The following is a 17,633-nucleotide window of genomic DNA, read 5'->3' on the forward strand; positions in this document are numbered from 1 at the left end:
TTTATTAGTGGCGATGTAAATCAGTTACAATCAAAAACCAAATTAAACAAATCTACCTAATGCATAATTCTCAACTTCTAGTAACTGCCTATAACACACCCAGCAGATATCTGTTTAAAAAGCTGGCAACAATTATTCCCTTTGTAAATTAAGGGTAAAAAATATAACTGTGTTAATTTCCATTAATACTTGAAAGTACAAATATAAATTAAATAAATTTCAAAAAACCACATACAATAAAATATTCTATAAAACAAAGCTAACTTTAAAAGGACTGCTCAATTTACTTTGTAGTTTTTTTTTTAATAAAATCATTTTTAAAAGTACATGTTTTCTGGATCATACATGAAAGTTCACATCCAGATGTCTTTTCCATGAAATCCTTATTCTTTCTTCATTGTCGAAATCTTAATTTTCACTCCTGGCTGGTCTTTTCTTCCTTGGCAACTCTTTTTGTTATCCCACTGAAATATTTCTCACGAAAGGAATTATGACCTTGGTAAGGCAGAATCTGGTCACTCAACAGGTGTGAATACTGGTCCCGGTTCTGGTAGGTTGGAAAATAGAGAAAATAAAGATGTTTATTTCATTTCCTTAGTTAGCTTGCAATGAAAGTAGTCATTTACTAGAAACAAAATTTCATTTTTTGTTGTACATTTGTGTTTTTTTGTTGCCTAACTTAGAAAAATACCACACTTTACATCTGTATCATGCTTGAGTATCCAAAGCTTTCACTCCACCTCATTTGATACTTACAATAATCCTCCGCAACAGAGAGGACAAAAACTCTGACTGAGAAAATAGGCCCAGAGAGTTCCAGTAAAGAGATCACCTCAGGTAGCAGAGAACTACACTTGCCTCTTCTGATTCCTAGTTCAGCACAAACTCAAATCACCTGTGACTATGACTAAGCATCATCAAAGAAGGAAGCTTCTACTCCAGAGGAAGGTGTGTAACAACAAATCATTGCATGTGAATGGCATCACACAGATGGATAAAATTGTTTGGGGATATATCCAAATTCACATAATGAAGTAAACAATTTCTAGCAACTTTAAGTAACCACAGTACATGAGTACATAGGTTAAACAAGTGCTTTCCACACTTCTAGACTTCAGAGACGAGTAAGGACTAGTCTTCAAATTGACATTTGGACATTGAAAATAACCATCCATGTTAGACTGCAAAACACATTTAGGCTTAGAAAACTGAGGAATAGGAAGACTGGCAGGAAACACTGAAACATCAGCTTCTCATCCAATTTCACTAACCATCCCCAACTGTGAGAAAACATCTAATTAGCAATAAAATCTCATTTCTCATGCACTACTGTAAATTCATATTCAATTACATATGGATTAATATGATTTTGAAAACAAGGAAAATCAATCAGAAAACATGAAGCCTAACTTTTTATCCTAATTTCAGTATCAAAACATTGTTGTTGTTGTTAGGGGCCGTTGAGTCGGTTTCAACTCATAGCGACCTCATGTATAACAGAATGAAACTGCCCGGTCCTGAGCCATCCTCACAATCACCGTTATGCTTGAGCCAAGTGCTGCAGCCACTGTGTCAGTCCATCTTGTTGAGGGTCTTCCTCTTTTTTACTGACCCTCTACTTTACCAAGCATGCTGTCCTTCTCCAGGGACTGCTCCTTCCTGATAACTTGTCCAAAGTATGTGAGATGAAGTCTCGCCATCCTTGCATCTAAGGGGCTTTCTGGCTGTACTTCTTCCAAGGCAGATTTGTTCTTTCTTTTGGCAGTCCGTGGTATAGTCAATATTCTTTGCCAACACCATAATTCAAAGGTATCAATTCCTCGGTCTTCCTTATTCACTGTCAGCTACTAATATATCTGGATTATATCAATCCTCAAAATATTTTCATATTTTTGCTTATTCCTGTGTGAAATGAATTATCTTCATCCTTTCCCTCATCTCTAACAGTAACAAAAACCCAGGTTTAGCCAAATAAAATTATGTTGGCTTATTTGTTTATTCACAAACTATTTTCTACACACCTTAAAAAAACATACACACAACAAAAAAAAATTAAAAATTATTTCATCAAAAATAGCTGGCTATTTAAATTTTATGTCACTAAGTTTATCACAGTTCCAAATTCCTATATGCACAGGAAAATCAGCCAATGGTTACTAACTTCCAACTATATACAATCTTCAAAAGATAAATTTTATCTAATCAGCCTGTAAGTACACAATTAAAAAAATACCAAGTGAAAGGTAATATTTACTGGACATTTCTTATATGCCCAGAACTACGCCAAATGCTTCACATGCATTATCTAATAAAAACTCACATCAGTTCTAAGAGATAGGTATACTATTAGCACCATTTTACAGATGGGGAATTATTTAAAAGTACCGGCCCAAGATAACACAGCTGGTAAGTAGCAGAGCTAGGATTTGAACCCAGGTCAGTTTGACCCTAGAGGCTGTACTCTAAACTACAACATAATAAAGGATTACTCCAGAAGAGCTACCTGCTTTTCCCCAACTCAAGAAGTAGGAGGAGCTCTGGGAATAGACAAGTGATGGACTAAGGCTTAGATAGCAGGGCTGCCTACCAAGAAAGGAACAGAACTGGGTGAGAAGTACAATCATACTTCTATTCTCTAAGACAGTATATTACAATGGCACAAACTTTTCACACCTGGGGGAGAAATAAAGAGCCATGTTGAGGGATACCATAACCCTAGCAGTACAGTCGACTTCACAGGAGGGTAAACCTGGGACAGCAGCAAGACAGAACAAAAATGTTCCAGATATAACCTTGACTTGTTCATTTCAACTTTTATCAAAAGTTTGCCTGAAGGGTCGTAAGAAAGGGACATGCTATGATCCATCCACTCCTCCAGGTATTTTCATTCTGTCCTCATGTCCAGTAAGATCACTAGGATGTCTGCCAACTTCATGAACTACATTAGCTTAATCCTGGCCAAAATGTTTTTTACTTGGTTATAGTATTTTAAGGCTATGTCCAGAGGATGTCCTCTGTCCTGCTCCTATGCTGCCCCTTACAGTTCTTGACATCATTCTCCAACCAGTCATCAAAATTCAAAACCTGGTTCTAACCCCTCTCCCTCCTCTTCTCACATTTGAGCAGGCAACAAATCTTAAATACTCTACATCTTAAACATCTTAAATCCACTGCTGCTCTTCACCCATAATTCAGTCATTTAGTTTAGGCCTTCCTCATCTCAATTTTTTCCCTCAGTGGCCAGTTATCCTGTCTTCAGTGGCTCCCTTTCCAGTCTATTCTCCATACTGAAACCAAACTCAACTTATTAAAACACAAATCTAATATGCCAATCTCCTGGCTAAAATACAAATGAGCGAATTTTCCCCAATTCTGAGGTTTATTCCTTAACGTTTGGGAGTTAGATTCAATGAGACATCAGTTTGCTGGATGACACCTCCTCACTTCCCGCACCTGTACAAGAGGAATCAGAACACAGTTGGGCAATGAAGTCCTTCCCAGCTCAGCCCTCCTGTCCTTTATTCTTCCTGTGGCTCCTCTAGGCCATGCAAGATCATCTCCACCCCCATGCACTATGGACTACTTCCTGGAATATCCTGGAGCAGGAGTAGTAAGGCAGATAAGGTCAGACAAACATGGGTGATTCCAGTGCTGAATCTTAGAAAGCGGAGTCATGTTAGGACAACTGAGGATGGGCTGGAGGGGTGACTCAAGACTCAGCTGCTAGTGTACCTAGCAGACCTCAGCCGCTGTTATGCAGCTATCAGGGGGAGGCAGAAGACAAAAGCAGAAGCACCACGGAAGATGCGTTTCCTTCGTGGACCTAAGAGAGAGCTTAATAAAGCAGCTTGTTTTTGAATTGAAGGCTATAAAGGTGGAAAACTGATGATAAAGAACAGAGAAAATAAAGATCAGAGTCAGAAACAAGGAATGAATAGGAGAAGACTAGAAAACCTAAAAGTAATCATTAAAATCTATGCTAACGAATGATTTTCAAGACAACGTGCACTACCTATGATCCCAAGATTCCCTCACAACAAAGTAAAAATAAGACCTTAACAGACTGGGTGTTTAGTGGAAAAGACATACACACTACTAGAAAAGTTGGGAAAGACTATTAACCTTATAAATGCAACCTCTGGAGGAAAAAAAAAAAATTCCTATTTTCTTTATCTCCTAAGTGGTAAAGAAGAATTGGTGTGAAGTACGGGTTTGTGTCTTATGCTGAAATGCCTATTGCTACAAGACTGCTTGCACCCTATGAAACAGAACCTCCGTAACAAAAATCCCTGTAGAACCCAAAAGCTCCAGATTCTTTGTGCAGCCATTCTATTACCTAGCAGCATTAAGTCCTGCTTCAAGGTATGCCAGAGGCTTCAAGGATTTTGGCTACATTTTCACTTATGTGGAAAAGACACAGCTCATAAAATGTGCCACATGATTCAGTATGTCTATGTCTATGGTCTAACACATAATCATTATATACGTAGAATCAGATATAAATGCCATATACCTATGAACAACACACATTTAAAATCTACCCTTTGTTGTTATTAGATGCCGTTGAGTTGGTTCCAACTCACAGCAACCCTATGTACACACTGCCTGGTCCTGTGCCATCCTCACAATTGTTGTTATGCTTGAGCCCATTGTTGCAGCCACTGTGTCCATCCATCTCACTGAGGGTCTTCCTCTTTTTCACTGACCCTCTACTTTACCAAGCATGATGTCCTTCTCCAGGGACTGGTCCTTCCTGATAATGTGTCCAAAGCACGTGAGACATAGTCTCGCCATCCTTGCTTCTAAGGCCCATTCTGGTTGTACTTCTTCCAAGACAGATTTGTTCGTTCTTTTGGCAGTCCATGGTATCTTCAATATTCTTCGCCAACACCATAATTTAAAGGCATCAATTCTTCTTTGGTCTTCCTTACTCATTGTCCAGCTTTCACATGCATACGAAGCAACTGAAAACACTAGTCCATGCGAAATATACTGTACTGTTTGCAGCATTCAGAACTTATGTTGCCTCAATTCTAAGAAAACAGCAAACTCAATTTTTGTTTTCTTTTTCTCTACCTCTCTTTCATCCTATCTATAGTTTAGTTTACCAAAGCTACCACTTGAGATGATGATATTCAACTCGACATATTTTTCACCACCTTTTCATGTCTCTTCTTTATTCACATTCCCTGCCCATCTCAACTAAGAATATCTTCAGACCTTTTTTTTCAACTCACTATCTCAAAGGCCAAAGTGTTTACTTAAAAGGAGAAGAGTATCCTCAAGCCACCAACCTTCTATCTCCCTCATTAACTCCAGCTTGTCCTGATGTTTGAAGTTTGATTTCTCTATTTCCAAATCTACCACTATCATTCATGATAACATCTAGATAGCATAAAACCTGAGGTCTGCCAATTTTTACTGAGCAAGAAATACTTGATGGAAAATAAAAACACACAAAGAATTGTGAAATGCCAAGAGATAAAACCAGTGATGAAAGATTAGACTACCTTTCCCAAATTTCATAACTACTGTTTAAATTTGGAGTCTGGTTATATTAACAAGATATGAATAAAATATTATATTGAGACTGTTGATTACATTGTTTATTGTTTCTCATCATTTTATTATAACCAGGAATTGAGAGTTTCTGTAGAAGAATTTCTGCTATCACAAATGGCTATATAATGGAAATATATAGCTTTCAGACCTATCACTTAACCTTATAAGACAATCAGTAATTAAAAATATTACAAGAAATAGGAGTCCCCGGTAAGCACAAATGGTTTGTGCTCAGCTACTACCAAAACAGTGGTGGTTTGAGTCTACCCAGTGGTGCCTTGGAAGAAAGGCCTGGCGATCTACTTCCAAAATATCACAGCCATTGAAAACTCTATGGAGTCAATACAATAAAAAACAGTTACCATGGAGCTGATTCCAACTCATGGCAACCCCACGTGTTGCAGAGTAGAACTGTACTGCTTAGGGTTTTCATGGCTATGACCTTTCAGAAGCAAAATGCCAGGCTTTTCTTCTGAGGCACCTCTGGGTGAGCTCAAACTGCCAACCTTTCAGTTAGCAGATGAGTGCTTAACTGTTTCCACCACCCATGGAGTCAATACAGTAGGACTGAATTTAAAAAAAAAAAAAAACTATAAGAAACATACAAGTTCTGATTCCAGAAAGAAAATAATATATAGTTAGTACCAACTATGCTAAGTTCTTTATATAAGTCAATTATTTAATTTTCTGCATCTTTTCATGGTAGATTATTATCTACTTTGAAGATAAGGAAACTGAGGCTGAAAGAGTTTAAATAATCTGCCAAAAGTAACACAGCTAGTAAGTAGCATTGTAAGAATTGTAGCATAGGTAAGACTTTAAAGTTCATGCTTTTTCTGCTACACATTTTTTTAGTAGAAATTATATCAAAACAACAGCTAAAGAGTTAATTTCCACATGGTAGATTAGTGGGTCTTTCAAAATGGAGTTTGACATTTAGAAGACATGCCTCACCAAACAGCAACATTATGGTAGCACATATTTCAGATCTAAACTTTTAGACAGAACCCTGTTAACCACTGTCCCACCCAACCAATTTCCTGTTCTATCAGTACTGCTAATTCTAAACATAAACCACTCGAGGAATTTTAACACACTTGCCAAAGAAACCAAAGCAAGCCTTACAATTGGTAGTGTACTTTTATGTGTACACTGCCCTCTGCTGGCCAGAGCAGACAAATGCTTTCTAGTATTTCCTGATGTGGATTAAAACAGTTTTAAAAGAAAAGCCAACCACGCATCAGGCATTCAGGGGTGCTGTTTCCTTAGCTGTTTGTTTGCGAGTTCTGCCAGCTGTAAACATCCATATTGTCACACAGCTCCAACATGACCAGGACAGCTTTTTTTCCTTCAGGGAGAACTATTTATTCAAACCATTTCATTTTTTAAAGAATGATGTGGAAATACATATTCACCTTGGTGATTCCAAGATGCATAATTGTCATCTATGTGCAACGTATAATTGTAAAATATTCTTTAGAACAAGAAAGAAGTATGTAGACTGGACCTTACTCAATTTAATCCTTACCTATTTTCACAACTAACTGTACATCAAAAATACAGTGTCAAAAATAACAATGAAAAAATGACACTTCATAATTTAATAATAAATTTTAATCTCAAAGAGCACAAATTCACAAGAAATAAAACAATGTTCTCTAGTAACATTTGAAACTGACGATTTAAATGGATCTACTGATATTTTGGGTTATCACTGTAAGAAGTGTTTCTCAAACTGAGCATCATAAACTGCTCAGACTTTAAAGGAACTAAAGATTCTGGACTGAGAACTCCACTTTGTTAAAACTACTCTTTTCTAATTACTGCCTTTTCCCAGAAATTTGCCATTCACTTTTATCGCCTACTCCTTAAACAACTAAAGGAAGGTGTTAGGATTCTGTACAGTATGGTGAGGCAGCTGCTTTTTTGATTTGTTTCTTATGAAAAAAAAAGAGGCCCAGGCATCATGACATTACAATGTTTTTGTACCTTTGATTTTTGAAGGGTAATGTCATGGTAACAGTGAAATTCAGTGTTATTTTCAAACAGAAAATGTTTGGCTAGTCATGACTATCTGCTTCTACTCTTCCTTCAAAAGGATGATTTAAATACTGTTGAATTCAATAGTTTTTATTTTAGAGGGGACCAAAATAACCACTAAACAGTTACTATTCATCCCATAAATAGTTATTGAGGGGTGAGCAAAACAGCCAAGATTTATGAATTCACACACATTAAACAATATACACTCAACATACACTTGAAAACTGTGATTAAAGCCTGGTAAAAGAGTACCATAAGAACATAACGAGATAGCTACTTAGGCAGGGTGAAGGGGATGGACTACAGAAGTGACTGTATCTGAGATCTAAAGAACGAATTAAACTTACAGGAAGAATAGGGAAGACAACATTCTAGACAAAGGAAACACAACATCAGAAGACCCTGAGACTGGAAAGAATTGATACCTTCTGAGAACTGCAAGAAAGTCAGTGATCTAAGGCTTGAGAAAAGGAAGGTGGTGTAAAATGATACTGGACAGACAGGACCAGATCAGGCTGGTCCCTGGAGATTATGTGAAGAATTTCAGACCTTATTCTAAATTCCACAGAAAGTCATTGATGAGTTTTAAACAGGGGGGTTTCATTATCTATTTACATTTTGAAAGATATTCTGGCTACTGGGTAAGAAATAGAATGGAGGGAGCAATTGCAGAAGCAGGGAAACCAGTTGAGACTACTGTAGTAGCCCAAGAAAGCAGTTCTGCACAGCAGTACTTTCTTAGGGGGATAAAAACATAACCAAGAAAATTCCTACCCACTCAGTTATCCCAAGGCAGATTTCTGAAAGTCATACTTAATTCCTGTCTCCCTCATGCCAGTTATGCAATCATTCACTAAGCTCTCCCCTGTCTACCTTCCCAAAAGCTCTCAATTCCATCATCTTCTCTACAACCTCCAGTTCTACCTTTCTCAGTTTATGGCCTCATCATCTTTGCCTAACCATGCCTCCTCACTGGTATCACTGGTATCTTTCCACACCTCAGACTTGCCTGCACATTAAAGCCAGAGTGACCTTCATAAAACATTAACTTCTGTCACTCTCCTAACTAATAACCCTCATGGGATCACCATCATTTGAAACTCTTTGGTACATAAGGTCCATCAATATTGAGCATCCTTTTAACACCTTTAGTTTATCTCCAGCCATTGCTCCATAAATACTCAGTATTCCAGTCACGCTGAAATGTCTATGCTTCCCTGAATGCACCACAACCCTTGCCATGCCTCTAGACCTTACCAGTTTACCCACCTGGTGCAGTGGTTAAGTGTTTGGCTGCTAACCAAAAGGTCCACAGTTCGAATCCAGCAGCCGCACCCTGGAAATCCTACGGGGCAGTTCTATTCTGTCCTACAGGGTCGCTATGAGTTGGAATTGACTCGATGGCAACAGGTTTGGGGTTTTTTTGGGGTCAACTCAAGCATCGTCTCCTCAGGTTACTATCTTTTTGCAGATCACTACAGTAACAACTCATTATGTTGCAATATTTGTGTGACCATTTCTCCCACTGAACAAGTTCTCTAAGGAAAAGGACTATATACCTTATTAGTCTGTGCAGCCCCAACACCTGACATAAACAGTCCCATAAATACATGCTAAGTGAAGGAAGCCATGGCTTTCCCCTTAGGGAACATGTAATCAGGTTGGAGAAAGAAAATGTATAATAATATAAAGAGTACACTAGGATAAAAATAAAGACATAACTTTCTTTCTCGTTTCTCATAGCAGCTTTTTCAAAATTTCACCTGTCCTCAAGTCCTTACATTAATATCTATTTATTCACTCTCAGCAAAAACTTCTCCTTCTTTACAGAGAAAACAGTAGTCATCACATACGAACTTCCTCACAGCCTCATCTCTCTCATACCACTCCCCTACCCACATTCTGTGTAAAGCCAAAATTCTCTCTTGCAGTGTCCCTTTACTGCCCAAAGAGTTAATTTTATAGAATACCCAAAACTTCAGTGACAATACCTAAGGAAAATTATCAAATTATAAAATCACTGTTCTTTATAAAAACAAGGACTCTTACTCCCTCGAAAGGTGTCATTTGCGGGATGAAACTGCAGGACTCTATAACCATTCAACAGAAAACCAACTGGCTTCTATCTTAATCATGTCAGGTTTAAGTTGTCCTCTTACTCACTGACAGTTCCTGATAATGACATAACGATTTCTTTCATCTCACACGTATTAACCTTAAGTCATTTGTATTCTCAAAGCGACAGCCATTTATACAAAACAGCAGTTTCACTGCAAACACTTGAATACAAATGGCTTCTGAGACTTATTCTGTAATAAGTGAAAACCAATGAGATTATCACCATAGGTAAGCCACCGACGTGCGCACTGCTCATCTAAGTTTGTCAGGAAGGACTTCTAGATTATGAAATAGACTAAAGTTATGCTATTCATTTTTAAATAAGGTGAGAGAGGAGGGCAGAGATGGCAGAGAAACACAGTGGGTAGATTTTCTTTCTTATAATTAGCAGAGAATGAAATGAAATGTAAATGACAGCGCTGAATATAATGGGCCTCAGTTCAGCTTCAGGGTAATTACCCATGTCCGGCTTTTGTTTAAAAATCTTACTCCCCTTATCAAAGCTTCCCACTGTTCTACATCTGGTACTGGACAGTAGCTATAGAAACCACTTGTGCTAAAGTTATACAAGTATAAACAGCACTAGGCCATTTCCAAACCAAGGACAAGCAGGTCAAAAGTCTGGCATCCAATACAACTAAGAGGAACCCCTAGCATTATTCTTAACGGGAACAAGGTAAGGTTGGAAATCTTCAACCCTAACTAAGGGATTTACGTAGAATCAGTACTTTTAAAAAATATCATTACTCTGTAAGATATTAAATTACCTAAAGTCTATGCAAATCATATATATGTTACTCTTCCTACTTAAATTTCTGAAACATGGGTGAAATGTAACGATTGAACTTTGACATCTGGCCCTTAGCACATAATTTCTTCCTAATTATGAAAACAGCACTGTAGATATTCGTGCTATCATGATGATATAAAATTATTAGCACTTTGTACATGCTGTCTACTAAATTCTATAACTTTTTATAAAATTCAAAACTTAACCTCAAATGCTAAAAGAATAGTCAACATCAGATAACAACTTAATATACACCTGCTCCTCACTTACGACTATCTTCTTATCTCGTATTTCACATCTACAACAATAGTAAAAGATCTGCCCTCCGACTACTTTGCGTATTAAGGAGAGACCCGGTGGGGGGTGGGGGGAGGAGAAAGAGGAGGAGAGTGAGGTTTGCGAGAGGGAGGAGGCCAGCGGGGCCGCCAGTACGCAGGTCAGGCAGAGGAACCTGGCGGGGCCCACAGTATGGGCGGGCGGGCAGGTGGCTTAGGACCCAGGGCTGCAGGATTTGGGCAGGGGGCTCAGAAGTCTCTTCTTCCAAAGGGGCCTCTCTGCCACCTCCGTAGCCTCCACCAGGCCCAAGAAGCCAGGCCACACCTGCCCACAGGCCTGGGAGCCACTTGTCGCCAAGGCCCGTCTCTGGGGCCTTCGGAGCGGGAAGGTGGAGAGGCGAAGTGTGGGGGTCCTTGCGGGTGGGCCCCAGCTGCTCCAGAGGCAGCAGGCTACCCTTGATCACCACCACTAACCACCTCAGTCACCCCCCTCACCCCACAGCAGAGGCTCCACGGTGGTGGGGAAGGTGTTGTGGGGAAGGGGGCCTGCCGCACCACGCACATTCCAAGATGTGCCCAATGGCGGTGAATAATTGAGGGGGGCGATACAGGCAGTGAAGACCCAGTGCTGCCGACTCTCGCATAACGCCAGTTTTCACATAATGACCTGGTCTTTGGAACCTACCTATGTCGATAAGTGAGGAGTACGTGCATTAGTTTCATTTCTAATATTTAACTAAAACTGAGAAGAATCTTGCTTACTCTCTTAGGCAGCAAAGGATGAGTAACAAAGGCACGCCCAGGCACTCACATACATACTCTGGTTTTAATTTGGAGACTGTTCATCACCTGAGTGACTTTTTAAAAAACCTTCACAATCTATTAAAAGAAAAACTAATAAAAATTCATACACTAATATAAAAATCAAAAAAAGGCAAAACTATTTTGCTTAGAGATGAAGTCAATAGTGATAATATTACCAAATAAAAACAGCAAGAAAATGACTACCACAAAAGCCAGAACAGTGGCTACATCTGCAGGGGGCTGGGGGAGGTGGAGGGGGGTGGGGATGTTATGATTGGAAACAGACACAAAAGGGGGTGGTTCTGGGATGCTGCCATTACTCTGTATCTTGACCTTGGCACTGATTACATAGATGTTCACTCTATAATTTATAATCGTGCATTAAATTGTACATTTATGTTTGGGGCAAAAAAAAATAATGTTAAAATCTCAGTGTTAGATTCCTAGTGGGTCATGAAGTGGGAGGAGGATACAAGTTCATGTCTGATCTTGAAAAACACAAGGAAGAAAATTCTATGTTAATATTATACATGATTATATGTTATTGTATATTATCTATAACCATATAAAATATATATTATATAACTATATACTAATGTTTATATGTTAAATATCCAGATAAAGAATAAAGAGAAATACAAAAAATACAAAAATGAAGAAATGTGTCAGTTATACAAAAATTATAAAAGAAGCTCTACAGGACTATGCTGACTCCATGTATTAACATCCTATTTGCCTAAACCATTTTTATCTTGGACTCCCTGGATCATACCTTATATATTTGCAACTGACCTATGCCTAAGATTGTGTAATGCTAGTATAGTAAAGGCTGTTTTACTGTCATAGCTTGAAAACATGAGCTTTAGAGCTAGAGCACAAAGACAGATACTCTCTCTGCCTTCAGAGACCTGCTTGTTTTCTACAAATAAAATAGTTATATCCATATAGCACCATATGTAACAGAATCCAGGTATCTTAAACAATTGCCTTCCTGGGCCTGGGGCGAAGTACACTTTTGCTTGTTCTTGGTTTAACAGAATAATTTAAAACTAGTTATGATAGCATCAACAAAAATCCAGTGTGTGTTGCAAAATTATTTAGTTGCAGAAGTATAAAAAAGTCAAATGATGACCCTCAAAGATTGAAATTCAAGGAAAAGTAACATTAACAGCAAAAGCAATTCACTCAGAACTAAATAGGTCACATGATCCTTAAAACTGAATTCATGCAACATGATATGTAGTATCAGCGGCTTTTATGAGTCTTTTTCAAACATTTTAAGTTAAAACAGAATGTAAAGATAATGCAAATTTGTTTCCTTCTACATTGTTATGTAAAATAATTTTGAAAAACTCTATTGCACACACAAACAAAACATTTTGACAGCAATGAATATGGTATTATATAGGACCTAGACTGGATTTATATCCAATTGCCAAATTCTTACTTAGTGTCACTTATTTTTCTCACCTATAAGTAAAGTAACTATATCCAACCAAAAACAAAACCAAACCCCTTGCCGTTGAGTCAATTCTGGCTCATAGCGACCCTACAAGACAGTACAACTGCCCTACAGGGTTTCCAACGTGGATTCGAAATGCCAACCACTTGGTTAGCAGCTGAGCTCTTAACCACTATGCCACCAGAGGTGTTACATGATTTAAATATTTCATGCCTAATTTCTAAACTTTCTTAGCTCTGATTAAAAAGAAAATATCCATAGTCCTGACAAAAGATGGGCAAAACACATATTTCAAAAGGAAAAGTCAACCAGAAGGGACTACCTTTAATTCAAATAGGTGCCAAAGAAATACATAACACTAATCCTCAGAAACGATAATGCATAATGGAAATAGGCTTTTATAAGCGTTAAGTTGGCCAAACACCATTATTTTATGATTAGCAACCCTACTTTACTATCATCCTAATATGTAAATTACTAGCCATAAAGACTAATTTCTTCCACTTCAAGCCATTCAAAAGTCATTTTTTCAAAAAAGTAACCTCTGTGCCTTTTCTCCTTTCCTCATTTAAACAATGCTGTTACAATGTTAATGGTTCTTTCTCCACAGCCTCAAAATCTTTCAGTCCCTTTAGTCATATCTCTAAATTCTGGCTACCTTCCATTCTGATTACTGCATTCATCAGCTTCATGTTACTGGTCTCTTTCATTCACTCCAAAATAAAAAATTAGATTACCTTTCATCACTTAGCTCTATGACCTTCCAATATTCCCTATTTTAAATCACCTGAGTTCTACTGCATAGCTATAATTAATATAACTGATTTACACAATACTTACAACTTTGGTATAATATTAATATACATATAACATCTCACCTATACTTCGGTACCTCTCAGACAACTAAGAGCATAATGTAGCACTGTCAGTTAAACAAGCTACAAAGCAAATAGGGCACAGGTTGACTCAATTAATGCAAAGGTAATTTACAATAATTTTTTTAATATTAAAGCAAGTATCTATTATAGAGTATGAAAATTATGTGAGTTTTTAAAAAAGATTTCAAGGAAATCTTGGAGCTTGAAAAGGGCTACTTTGGATATTCTTCTGTCTGTACAAGTACACTCTGGTAGAAAAGGTTGAGAGGAGTACTGCTTTAGATGACTTTCATTGCAGACATAACCATTATACTCATATTCTGATATTTTCTGGACAACCACGGAGATCAGCATTTTAATCTTACAATTTTATATGAGAAAAATGCTTTTTCAGGAGTAAACACTGTGACAACTATATATAGCAGCATCAATTACTTCTTGCTTCAACAGGGGAGACAGTTCTATTAAAACAAATCACATTCTATTCACGGCCCAGTGAGCAATACTAGCTAAACACAACAGGAGAATGAAAGGCTATTTTTAAAAGAAACTTGTAATATACCGCTCAAGAATATTTACCTTTTAATCTCAGAATATTCTAATGGTAAAAAATATGCTTTGGTAGAGAGGCAATATGTTATAGAAAAAAGACGCAGAATTTCAAGTACAAAGTTCTGGTCTCAACTCCGCCACTTACTAAATTATTTAAGCGAACTGTAATAGGCCTGGGAGCCCTCGTGTCGCACTGGTTAAGAGCTCAGCTGCTAACCAAAAGGTCGGCAGTTCAAATCCACCAGCCGCTCCTTGGAAGCCCTATGGGGCAGTTCTACTCTGTCCTACAGGGTTGCTATCAGTCAGAATCAACTTGACAGCAAAGGTTTTGGTTTTTGGTTTGGTTTGTAGTAGGCCTAAGCTACTTCCTCATCTCTAAAATGGGAAAAACAATAAGGTTAAACGGATTTAAGTTTTGTAAACAATAAAGCATTATAAAAGTGTTATTTATCATTCACATGTTTTTTCAGAATATATAAACAGGAAAAAATGACCCCAAAAATGGCCCTTTTTATCAAGCATCTTCATAATTTTAACATGGTTATCAAATTCTTTATTTACTAGTGATGCCCAATAAGCAAGTCTAAAAACTACAGCCTATAGTATAAACAGATAAAATTTTATAAAATACCCATATTTTTAGATAATTTTTACATTTATAATTTATATTTTAAAAGAAGGGAGAGGAAGGACATTTTATAACAACCTAACAAGTGTACCAAAAATTATACTGAAGTTAAACCTAACAAGTGACCAAGGAGAACTGAACAGACACAGTACACAAAAGTGTAAAAATCTAAAATGAACGGCCTGCTATTGCCAAAATCCAGCAGTGCTTTACAAGCCTGAGACTAATTTGTTAGACGCACATGAGAATTGTTTGACAATTTTATGTCATCACTTGCATTATAAAGCACTGGGATCTTGCTGCAATTATATACACTCCTCTACATACAAACAGAAGGTAGAAATGAAGTAATTAATTAAAAACAAAACATGATTAATTTAACATGACAACCTATTTTCAGTTATAGTGAACTCCACACTAGTTAAAATTCACTGATTAAATGTGATCTTATAAAGACCATTTCAAAAAATTGGTTAAGCATTATTAGGCTTTTCCTCGTTTTTTTAATCAATTTGACAATGACAAAAATAAAATGATGAAAGGCAACCAGACAAAAATTAACACTGTTTTTACAGGTTTAAAAATACCTGAGTGCCCTTATTTATCATCTTTACGTAGGAGAAAATTTCTCAGAAGCATCCTTAGATCATTCCGTCATCTCTTCTTCTGAGTCTCAAATAAATTTGCTTAGAGAAAAATTATAAATCTGGGAAAAAATACTATACTTTCTTAAACAAATTAAATTCAGGGGAAAGCAAATATAAAATCAGCCCACAATGGATCTTAATTTTTCCATTAAAATATAAACGGCTGATTTAGCATGTGGTCCCATTAATTATTAAAGAGTCTTAAATAATATCCTTAATATCAGGATATCCTTGTTTCAAGCCATCATAGCCGTTACATGGTACGAATACTATTTACGTAGGCAGGTTACGCAATAAAGAATGCTGACGTCATTTAGTTTACTTTCTAATATCAAGACTTAAAACTACAAAATCTATAGGCTGTATTTATTTTTTACATGTATAATTCACATGCCTGGCACATAAATGTTAGCTATTAATACTATTACTACCTCAAATGATAACAGTTTAAGTGCTACGATTTCTAAGAGTTGTAACAGTACTATTTGAGTTATCCAACATTTCACTTCTCTCAAAATATTAAAAGATAAATATACGCATGAGATGTAACTAACTGGGGGAGGATTAAAAAAGCATACTATAACATACAACAGAAGTCTCTTATCAATGTGATAGAGGCCGGTAATAGTTGCTTAATTGAAAAAGTCAATACAAACCAGGAAAAAATAAAAACCTTTTGCGAACGAATTAAGTCCTTACTTTTACTTAAATAATATATATTCATTTATCAATCTTTTGATATAGAATCAAGACCTATAAAAATTTCCAGTTTGACTTCTATAAAATGGTACAAGAATTGAAAGCTCTTACAAAGAGTTACGGATTGAATTATGAACCCCAAAAATATCTGTTGTAAATCCTAAACCCTATACTTATGGATATAATCCCACTTGGGAATAGGGTTTTCTTTATAATGTTAATGAGGCCATATCAGTGTAGGGTGTGTCTTAATCTAATTACCCTTGAGATATAAACCAAGCTGATTAGGAACAGAGAAGGAAGCAGAGATAGAGGAAGACAGATGCCACCACTACATGAATACCACCAAGGAGCCAAAGAACAGGACCTGAAGAGACAAGGACCTTCCCCCAGAGCCGAGAGACAGAAAAAGCTTTCCCCTAGATCCAGTATCCTGATTTTGGAGTTCTAGCCTCCTAAACAGTGAGAAAAGAAATTTCTGCTCATTAAAGCCACCCACTTGTAGTATTTCTGTTATAGCATAACTAAGACAGAATTTGTTACTGGGACTAGGGCACTGCTCTACCAAATACCTAAAATGTGCAAACGGTTTTAGAATTGGGTAATGGATAGAGGCTGAAAGAGTTTTAAGGTTCCTAATGGTGAAAGCCTAGACCGCCTAGAAGAGACTGTTGGTAGAATTATGGACGTCAAAGACGTCCTCTGGTGAAGACTCAGAAGGAAGTTAGGAGAGCTATAGAGAAAACCTCTGTCATTTTAGAAAATATATACAGTACCAGCAACAGAATGTTGCTAGACACGTGGATGTTAAAAGTGCTTCTGGTGAGGCTTTAAAAGAAAATGACGAACGTGATTGGACAACGCAGGAAGGGTGACATATTTTATGCAGTCGCAAAGAACTTATCTGAATTACGTCCAAATATTTGGTGGAAGGTAGAAAATTGTAAGTATGAACTTGGATATCTGGATGATGAGATCTCTATGCAAGATCTCAAAGGGGCAGCGTGGTTTCTCCTTGCTGCTTATAGTAAAATGCAAAAGGAAAGAGATGGACTTAAAAATGAACTACGCAAAATGAAAACAAAACTTAAAGATTCAGAAAATTCTGTTGTACAAACTCAGGGCAGGTATTCTAGAATTTTCACCAAGGACGTGGTTACACAATATTTTGTTAA

At 37.1% G+C, this 17,633-nt stretch overlaps 1 protein-coding gene across 2 annotated transcripts in view; it reads right to left on the reverse strand.

Annotated features, from left to right (window-relative positions):
• Positions 1-287: 287 nt before the first annotated feature.
• The window catches only part of TRMT11 (tRNA methyltransferase 11 homolog), a 61,585-nt gene continuing 44,239 nt past the window's right edge, over positions 288-17,633 (reverse strand). For both annotated transcript variants that reach the window (XM_004382717.3, XM_023737154.1), the window contains one exon: positions 288-547. In XM_004382717.3, coding sequence (XP_004382774.1) covers positions 416-547 — 132 coding nt within the window. In that variant the 3' untranslated portion in view covers positions 288-415. The remainder of the gene's footprint in view (positions 548-17,633) is intronic.

The sequence above is a fragment of the Trichechus manatus genome, unplaced genomic scaffold (genome assembly GCF_000243295.1).
Source record: "Trichechus manatus latirostris isolate Lorelei unplaced genomic scaffold, TriManLat1.0 scaffold00098, whole genome shotgun sequence".
Classification (NCBI taxonomy): domain Eukaryota; kingdom Metazoa; phylum Chordata; class Mammalia; order Sirenia; family Trichechidae; genus Trichechus; species Trichechus manatus.